Source organism: Eschscholzia californica, unplaced genomic scaffold (assembly GCF_041429995.1).
Source record: "Eschscholzia californica isolate CP2 unplaced genomic scaffold, dmEscCali1.0.p SCAF_2, whole genome shotgun sequence".
In the NCBI taxonomy this organism is placed as follows: domain Eukaryota; kingdom Viridiplantae; phylum Streptophyta; class Magnoliopsida; order Ranunculales; family Papaveraceae; genus Eschscholzia; species Eschscholzia californica.
In genome coordinates, this window is record NW_028238309.1 from 20,277,809 (window position 1) to 20,287,222 (window position 9,414).

The 9,414-nt window shown below is 35.4% G+C and overlaps 1 protein-coding gene and 1 long non-coding RNA gene across 3 annotated transcripts; one reads left to right on the top strand and one right to left on the bottom strand.

Moving 5' to 3' along the window:
• Nucleotides 1–1,333: 1,333 nt before the first annotated feature.
• Nucleotides 1,334–4,458, top strand: LOC147556783 (putative leucine-rich repeat receptor-like protein kinase At1g68400). 2 transcript variants are annotated; one of them, XM_086657742.1, is made up of 2 exons: nt 1,334–3,028; nt 3,614–4,458. In XM_086657742.1, the coding sequence occupies exons 1-2, from the start codon at nt 1,777–1,779 to the stop codon at nt 4,270–4,272; spliced, it is 1,911 nt and encodes a 636-aa protein (XP_086513868.1). In that variant the 5' UTR covers nt 1,334–1,776; the 3' UTR covers nt 4,273–4,458. The 2 variants fall into 2 exon arrangements, with proteins under 2 accessions (XP_086513868.1, XP_086513867.1); XM_086657741.1 differs by having other exon boundaries at nt 1,698–3,028; nt 3,581–4,458.
• Nucleotides 4,459–7,168: 2,710 nt separating this feature from the next.
• On the bottom strand, nt 7,169–8,789 carry LOC147556784 (uncharacterized). The gene is made up of 3 exons (XR_015235250.1): nt 7,975–8,789; nt 7,491–7,589; nt 7,169–7,404 (listed from the first exon to the last, which is right to left on the bottom strand). It is a non-coding gene; the product is annotated as an uncharacterized LOC147556784 (long non-coding RNA).
• Between the last annotated feature and the right edge of the window lie 625 nt (nt 8,790–9,414).

Below are 9,414 nucleotides of genomic sequence, written 5' to 3' on the forward strand. Positions count from 1 at the left end.
CAAAGTTCTATGTTTTTTACCTGAATAATTATTATTGTATGTTTAGTGTTTTTTTACTTATTTTCAGTATTATTTTGACTCATTTAGCTAAAACCTCATACTCATCCCCCTTGTATTTCTAATATATTTACGTTCAACCATTGGATTGTGTCTAAATCTGAATTGACTGAATCTCAATTGGCTGAATTATACTACAAATTAGATGTTTGTTTTTTAGGTCTGAATTATTAGGTCTGACTTAAGTTTTTGACAATTATACCCCTAATTAGTATTTTGGACAAAAAGGACTCTCTCATTTTTCTCCAACTAAAAAAAACCCTAAAACCTATTTTCTCTTTCACTCTCTTCCTCCGACCCTCCAACAAAAGTCAGCAACCATCTGCCTTCTCTCTCTCTAATCTTTCTCAGAATCTCTCTCTCCCTTTTTTTTTCTCTCTCTCTCAATGAACCACGAACAAAACGATCTTCTACAAAAAAATTTTTTTCTCTAAAATCTCTCTAGCCAGAGGTCATCTTAGCTAAACCCTCGCCATATCTGGCGAGGGCTTCGACCAAGGTAAGTGAATGACCTTCGCCAGATCTGACGAGGGTCCGAAGAAGATGACCCTCCTAGATTCGGCGAGGGTTCATAGTTGCGGTGTCTGCTGTTGTTATAGTTGCAGAGTGTGGTGGTCGTCTGATTTCTAGTGTGGTAGTGACAGTGGTTTGTGATGGTGGTGCAGTCTGTGATTGTGGTGATGTGGTCTTTGGCGGTGGTGGTGTTCTGATCTGGGACAGTTGTTTGGTTTATGGTGGTGGTGGTGGTGGTCTAATTTGTAGTCTGAATTGGTGGTGGTGTTGTGATCTGAGATGGTGGTTTGGTCTGTGGTGGTGGTTGTGATGGTAGTGGTGGTCTGTTTTGTGGTCTGAGGTGGTGGTAGTTTTGTGGTTTGACGCTGGTGTTGGTTTTGTGTTCTGGCGGCGGTTGGTCTTGTGGCGGTGGTGGTTTTGTGGTGGCGTTGGACGTTGTTTGGGGTGGTGGGTGAAATATTTTAATGAGAAATATTTTTCTAAATTTAAGGAGTATAAGCGTCATTTGACATTTTTCAGCATTTGAAGTCTTATTTCAGACTTGTTTTGAAATCTGAAATTTGCAGGTTATTTTTCAGTCGAATTCAGACCTTGACCAAATTCAGATTGATTTTCAGATTTTCTTAAATGCAAAACAAACATTTGAAATCTCAATTCACAAAAACTAAAAAAAGAAAAAGAAAAATAGCAAACACCACCTAAATTATACTAATCAACAACCTAAATTATTTCAACAAAAAAAAAACAACCTAAATATCTAGTTGAAGTTCAACCTCTCATCATCTAATCTCCTCTTTCTAAAACCTGGCTTGAAAGCTCCGCCTCCATTACGCTCACGTTACTCGTCACTCTCACACCTCCCAAACGCCCCTCTGTCTCTCTCTCTATCGAAATTTGTCTCTTCTCCCAAATCCCAACGGCTACTTGTTTATGTCTTATATCTTACTTTTTCTCTAACTAGCCTTTCACTAATCTCAACCGTTAACCACAATACTTTAAGGATCCTCACAAAAATCTCAACCATTAAATTCATCACAAATGACAAAAACCAACTGCATGTATGCCACGTGCACATTAAACAATTATTAAATATAAATCACAGCAATTACTTGATACAATAAATACACAAAAACCGAGTCCTTTACTCCTCTGATTTCTTTCTTCCTCTGCTTTTCTTTTCCTTCCTCCAGAAGAAGAAAAACGGAGATGAAGCTCTGTAATTTTACTTTCTCTCTCTACTTTTTCTTCTTTACCTTACTTTCTCTCTCGTCTTCAAACCCTGATTTTGAAGCTTTATTAGCTTTTAAAAGTTCTTGTGATCCGTTTAACTCGTTATCTTCTTGGTCTAACTCGTCCGAGTTTTGTTCTGGTTCTTGGATCGGAGTTACCTGTAACAATGATAATCGTATTATTCGACTTGTTCTTGAAAAATTAAACCTTTCTTGTTCGATTGAAACCCTAACGCAACTTGACCAACTTAGACTTCTAAGCTTAAAATACAACAATTTTTCTCTCTCTTCTGAGTTTTCTTTTTCTTCATGGCAGAATATGAAGCTTCTTTACCTTTCTTATAATCAATTTTCTGGAAATTTCCCATCTGGAATTTCTCGCCTTCGTCGTCTCCGCCGTCTTGATCTTTCCCACAACCAGTTTTATGGCCCGATTCCGGTTACCCAACTCTTCGAATTACCAAATTTGTTGACAGTTCGTCTGGATGTTAATTCTTTTAGTGGTTCATTAAGTTCAGCAAGAACAGGGGAACTCTTCAATCTTAGGGTTTTGAATGTTTCAGAAAATGATCTATTTGGGGAAATTCCAGAAAGTTTAAGTTCATTTCCTTTATCTTCGTTTACTGGAAACAAGAATCTTTGTGGGAAACCATTACCAAACAAATGTAGAAATAGTGATCCAATTCCAATTAGGGTTCCATCAGAACAAAAAGGACACAAGAAATTAAACAGAAAAACAATTATTGCAATTACAATTACAGATTTTTCTTTACTAATTTTAATGATGGTAGTAATTTTTGTGGTATGTAGAAAGAGAAGAACACAGAGATATCAAAACCAACAAAAAGAGATTAAGAAGAGAAACCCTAATTTTGGGTATTTTGAAGAAGGGAAGATTATGAGAAAGGAAGAGGATGAAGATAAGATTGTTTTGTTTGAAGGGTGTTTGGATTTTGGTGTTGATGATTTGTTGAAATCTTCAGCAGAAATGTTGGGGAAAGGAAGTTTAGGATCAACTTATAAGGTTATGATGGATAATGGTGATATGGTTGTAGTAAAAAGGGCTAGAGAGAGAAAGAAGAAGAAAGAAGTTGATGGATTCTTGAGAGAGATTGGTGGATTGAGACACAAAAATTTGGTGAGTTTAAGAGCTTATTATTGCTCTAAAGATGAGTTGCTACTAGTTTATGATTTTCACCCAAATGGAAGCTTGCATTCTCTCTTACATGGTAACAATGTTAACCTAATCTTCACTTTTAATTGATTAACCTTTCTAATCTACTAGTTCTGCAGATTATAGAATTTAATTAGATTTATTGATATGGTTGTACACTTACATGCATAGTTTTAAGTTTGAACCTATGCTCACATTACTTCATTTTCCAATTTCGTAACTTCGCTAAATATGACGAGAACTCATTTTGTGCGCTTTACATTATATAGATGTTTACGTTCCTTCTCATTGACATAGTTTTAGAGCGGAAATGAACGACATTCCCTAGCTTCATGTTCGTGAATGTGTACAACAAAGATCGGGAGGAAATTGCAAAAAAACATCGATTTCTTTCCCATTGTTATGAGTACTTTTAGTGTCAGCTTGCGGATTAGTTCATATTGACACATCTTGTGTTAGAAGGAATTGATTGCTAGTGTGGAGTTTTGTTGAAAACCTATAATGATGCTATCACACCTTTAGGCCACTCGGTTTCCATGTATATGTGCCGAACATTACGACTTTTATGTTTAATCTTAATTTAAGCTCTATAGTTTCTTCGTTATAGTAATCGGTATTGAGAGTGCACAATATGTAACAGGAAATCGAGGTCCCGGAAGAACTCCCTTAGATTGGACAACAAGGCTAAAACTAGCAGCTGGTGCAGCTGAAGGACTATCTTTCCTTCATTCTGCGAACAAATCTAAACTCTGTCATGGGCATTTAACTTCGTCAAACATACTTATTGATCAAGAAGGCAATGCCTGCATTTCGGAAATGGCTCTTCATCAACTACTTGCCACTCCAAAATCATCAAACAATGGATATAATGCTCCTGAATTAATGCTTAATTCCAACAACTACAGAAAATCTTCCCAAAAATGTGATGTTTATAGTTTTGGAGTTATTCTTTTAGAGATTTTGACAGGGAAATTGCCATTATTTCAAGGTAATGTTAGCTTAGCCAAGTGGGTTCAATCCGTGGCTCGAGAAGAATGGAATTTGGAGGTGCTGGATATTGAACTCCCAAGGAATAAGGAAATGGAAGAAGATATGGTATCTCTTATGCGAATTTCCATGCTTTGTTTGGCCCAAATGCCTAATGATCGGCCTAAGATGAGCGTTGTTTGGAAGATGATCGAAGATGTCAAAATGAAGAAACAACAAACAGACTCCGCTCCAAATGATGTTTCATCTTCTCTTTCCTCATCTTCTCGTCTATCAGATGATACTACTAGTCCAACTTTCACAAGTATCTGATAAAAATGCAAAGAAGTAGAGAACCCAAGTTGAGAAAATAAAAAAAGAACATAAAATCTACCCTTATCACCAACTTAGTTGTTAATACCTGCAACATTGTTGTAGTTCTTAATTAGTTTATGTCTGTTTCCAACTTCTTATCAGCCAGTTGTATCTGATTGTTACTTCAATTAAACTGTTAGCAAATTCTTGTTTTTTTTTTGTGGTCATTTTAGGTAGGTTTGAGATAGGGTTAGATTAATACTAGTAAATCCAAAAAAATAAGAATATCATTCAGCGGATTCATGAGAGTGTAGTACTGTCTAGCATGAAAGCTAAGTACCAAAGTAATTTTCCATGAATGGTGTCAATGGGTTGGCATTTGGGCCCCAAAGAAAACCATTATAGGAGAAAAGAGATGGGGACCTCCCCCTTTATATTCCAACTAGGGGGCTATTTGGGAAAGGGCTATTTGGGAAATAAGTAAATAACCCATTGATATAAAGCTGGAAGGAGAGGCGTTACTTTTACAAGAGAGAGGAAGAAAGGAAGAAGTAAAGAAATAAGAGAAAGGAAGAAGTAAAGAAATGAAGAGAGCATGGTCTCAAGAATTTCTGCACGATTCCCTTAAAACTTCAATGTCATGAATCACTGTCGCAGAAGCGACCTTGGACTCTTTAGACGCTCCGTCCACATTTACTTTAAACCAACCGCCAGAGACATAACCCACACAGATGGAGATGAAAGTGTGAAAATCAATAATAATATTGAAAGAGAAGAAGGAAGAGGAGAAACATTCTAATGGATGCTTGAGATTTCATTTATTAAACTAGGTTTACAAGATAACAAATATATAGTAAGGATAAAAGACTAAAAGACCCTTAATGGGCAAATTACTAAACAACCCCTAACTACTATATATATTATTCTAACACCCTCCCTCAAACTCACGGTGCGGTGTTGAAAAGCATCGAGAGTTTTCTAGCTAAGCAACAAAAGCGTGGAATCGAGTGTCACTTGGTGAACAAGTCAGCAATCTGCATAGTGGATGAGACAAATCTAAAATCTCAAAAACTGCGAACCAAAATCCAAAATACTACTAAACCAAAATTCAATAATCCCAACCAAAATCCAATATCCAATACTGCTAAACACTGCTAAACCAATATCCAGTACTGCAAAATTGCAAACAGAGAAGAAGATGCAATCGTTCTTGAAGGAGAAGAGGAGGAAGAAGATGCAAATGCAATATTGCCCAAAAGAGGAGGAAGAAGATTCAAATGCAATATTGCCCAAAATTCAAAATCCAAATGATGTTGCACAAATCCAATACCCAATATTGCCAACCAAAATTCAATCGCCTAAACCATTCGCTACTACCATTCACTACCACTTAATACCATTCAAAACTACCTATCAATTCAAAACTGTCATCCAATACCTCCTAAATCATTGAATACCATTCTTTTACATTCAAAAATCCCGTGAAGAATAACCAAACTAAAAACCAAATTAAACCGCTAAGCCACCTTTTTCTTTACCCCCAAAAATCAAAACAACACCAAACAGACTAGCTAAAGAAACACCAAGAAGAAGAAGTGTGAAGTAACAATACCAGATCTGCAACGAGAAAATAACTTTGTTCTGCAGCAGCCAAACGGTCTCCGGAAGAAAATAATTTTCTTACGGAAGCCAAATGGTCCCTTGAAGAAAATAAATTTCTCAGCTACCAAAAACTCTAACCAAACAAGTCCTTCTTCTTTAAATAACCAGTCAAAACCCATCTTCTCACCAAAACAACCCTTGTTTCTTTTCCTAGCCAAATACTGCCTCATCTTAAAACCAAATTCAAATGAGGTAATTTCTAGAAAGGTCAAAATGATATTGAAAATGAGTAGAAAAGCACAAAACATTTGAAAATTATTATTCAGGTCAAAAAATGTGCAAATACTAAAATACCCTTTTTTGCCATTTTGTGTAACTAAATTTTTTTTTTTCTTTAAATTTTAATCGATATAACTTTTGTTTGTGATGTCGGATTTCTATAAAATTTATATATTTGGAAATGATTTTTCATTAGCTTTCTAACAAGATCCACATTCAATACTTTTTTTCAAAAAAAAAAACCTGGAAAAAAACACCGTTTTTTTCCTTTACGTTTTCCTGCAAACGTGTTTGCAACAATCTGTTATGCAAACGTGTTTGCAACAATCTGTTATGCAAACGTGTTTGCAACAATCTGTTATGCAAACGTGTTTGCAACAATCTGTTATGCAAACATGTGTTTGCAAACAAGTTCTGCAAACATGTGTTTGCAAACAAGTTCTGCAAAATATAGACTGCAAACATGATTTTTAAGCATTGCATAATATAATCTTGGGTTGCATATCTTGCAAACTCGATTTGCAAATCGAGAATATAAATAAGATTATGTATTTGTGAAATCTTGAGTTTCGAATTGATTTAATCATTCATCATATAAAATCGCGATATGAATCCTTTTTGAAAAAAAAAACTAGAGAGAAGAAAAAAATATTGACCAACAACTCATTCCTTTCTTGCATCAGAAGAAGAAGAAAAAAATAGGACAACCGTTCAAACGATTAATCGTTAATAATCCCACCAAGACAATAACAATAGTAGTTTATATAACATCTCTAATTCAACATTTATAGCAAATTGAGTTTGAAATTGCGACATTCAAATCCATCAAAGAGTTTGTGAGCACAAACTCATGAACCTCCCTACCCTTTGGCCTTCCTTCATCCGGAATCGAAAACTCGGCAAAAGCACACTTAGAAGAACTACATAAGTATCAATGTTTATTCCAACGTACAAATATCTCAAGAATCCAGACTTCAAAATATGTGCTGCAAGCATTGTTGTTGTATGACCAAGACGAAAATGTTATGTGCATTTTATTCACATGTCAGACAAGAAAATATAGTTCCCACTTCCCAAAAGATAGGAACCTCACCTTTCATCCCTGATGCGCAAACTTTGTTAATTGTGGTGCAGACAACAGTATTAGGTATCCCAGCCCCAATCGCAGCTTGTCGAGCTGGAGCTTGGCCCAAATTTGCACTCAGAACGTAATACCAAAGAAGACCTCTTGCACAAAAGATGAGTCAACAGTTGCCCGCCTAAGAGCACCTACAGATTAAAACTGACCATTTCAGAGTTCTTTTGGATGTACTCGCAGATAAAAAAAAGTGATATTCAATCCAATATAAGCTTACTCTGGATAGCTATGGCACCAAGCTTGGTGGCTGGTAGGAATGAAAGAGTACTAAGAAATCCTCCCATTGGTGTACCAGCAATACCAACAATACAAACATCTGGGCCAAATATACCAAGAAAAAAGATCAGGCAATAGACTTCTTGAAACACTAGCTTCCTAACTAAATTCGAAATTTAAACGAAATTACTTTCCTATAAAGAACATAAAAGAACACCTTATCAAACTACCAAAAGTATATTCATTTGGTTTATATCAAACAGAAAAAACGTTTTGATTTTTAAAACATATTGAAAAAACCGAACTCCAAGCTATCAAATTTTTTATTTGTACGTAATCAAACACATGGCAGACATCTGAAGTTAGATTCATACTACAACAGTCAACAACCATACATATAATTCAATTAAATATTGAATATAGATCTTATAATGCTCATAATCATATAACATGATTTGCTTCACAATCTATAAATAAGCACTCACTTGATAGTTCACTGATGATATACAACTTCTTGGGTAGTCTTCTTCATTGCAAGAACTGTTTATGGTTTCTCACTCATCCAAGAACTAGCTCTGTTGACACGTTCTATGTGAATCTTCGTCGATCCTGTAAGAACCATAGTCTTCCCTATTATGCAATAATGTCTTCTCCAAGCTTGCTACTTATGTGTCTGTACAATAAACCAATTAAGATAGGATGAAATCTGCACATTACAAATTGCAACATCAAATGAATATTGAGTTTTAGAAATCAAAGTGTTAACTTGCATCCCGACCCTTGGTCTTTCAGGACTAGAATCCTGGCGAGCGCGAAGAATAACAATAAATGAATAATAAGTCAGTGCAAAATCGAGCAAAACATGGAGCAATTCACGGTTTATTGAACACTTTCCGAGCAGATCCCATATCACGAGACATGATACAATTCCATGTGGCTGCATTTTTTCCAGACATTTTATCGAACACCTTCTGAGCAGATTCCATATCACTAGTTCGAGCATAAAAATTTATCATAAAGGTGTTAGATAATACTAAATTCGTACATAATCCATTCTTAGTTGAGAGTTGGAACTACTTTATTGTCGTCACCGGATGAGATTCTCTGAAGTTTCAGGACTTGAATAGAAGCCACTAACCATATTTCGTTTTGAATCAAATTGGGGTTTTGGTTTTGAGTATCATATCATGAACATCTCTCATACTTGATTATGAGATTCTGCAACAAAATAGAAGTGGAAGAAGATGGGATTTATAAGTGGGGATTGGGGTTTCTGTGATCGAATGCTTGAACCACAAAATTACTCGGTGTTGAAATTTCTGGTTTTGTTTCAGAGAGAGTTAATTTTGATATGTAAGGTTATTTTAGGAATCAAAAAATTAAAAATTGACCTGATTGATAATTACTCAAATTATTTTGAACTTCCTTTATCATTACCCATAATATTTTAGTAATTTCTAGTCAATATTAATAGATGTAGGTTTTTTTAGTTATTATGAAAAGTTTATCAACCTAAATAGTCATTTTCTCAATTCAAGTACCACTTTCTTTTAAAACCACCAACAAATACCTACAAAACCACCACTCTTGATTCCCTCTAAAATCTTCCCTCTAAAAGTCGTATTTCCCAAACTACCAACCCAAAACCGCCATTGAAGATCTTTTCTCAGCAAAAACTACCGACTAATTTGATTAAACAACCAACAGTCTTCAAACCTCCAAAATAAACAGCTCAACAAATCCGCCAATAAATTCCCAAACCACCATTAAACTTGTGGGCACCTTTCAAAACCGCCAATAGTACCAAACTAAAACTACCATTTAATTTTAAAACTGCTCGAAAGCAAATCAAAACAACACCAAACAGACTAGCTAAAGAAATACGAAAAAGAAGTGCGAAGCAACAATACCAGATCTGCAACGAA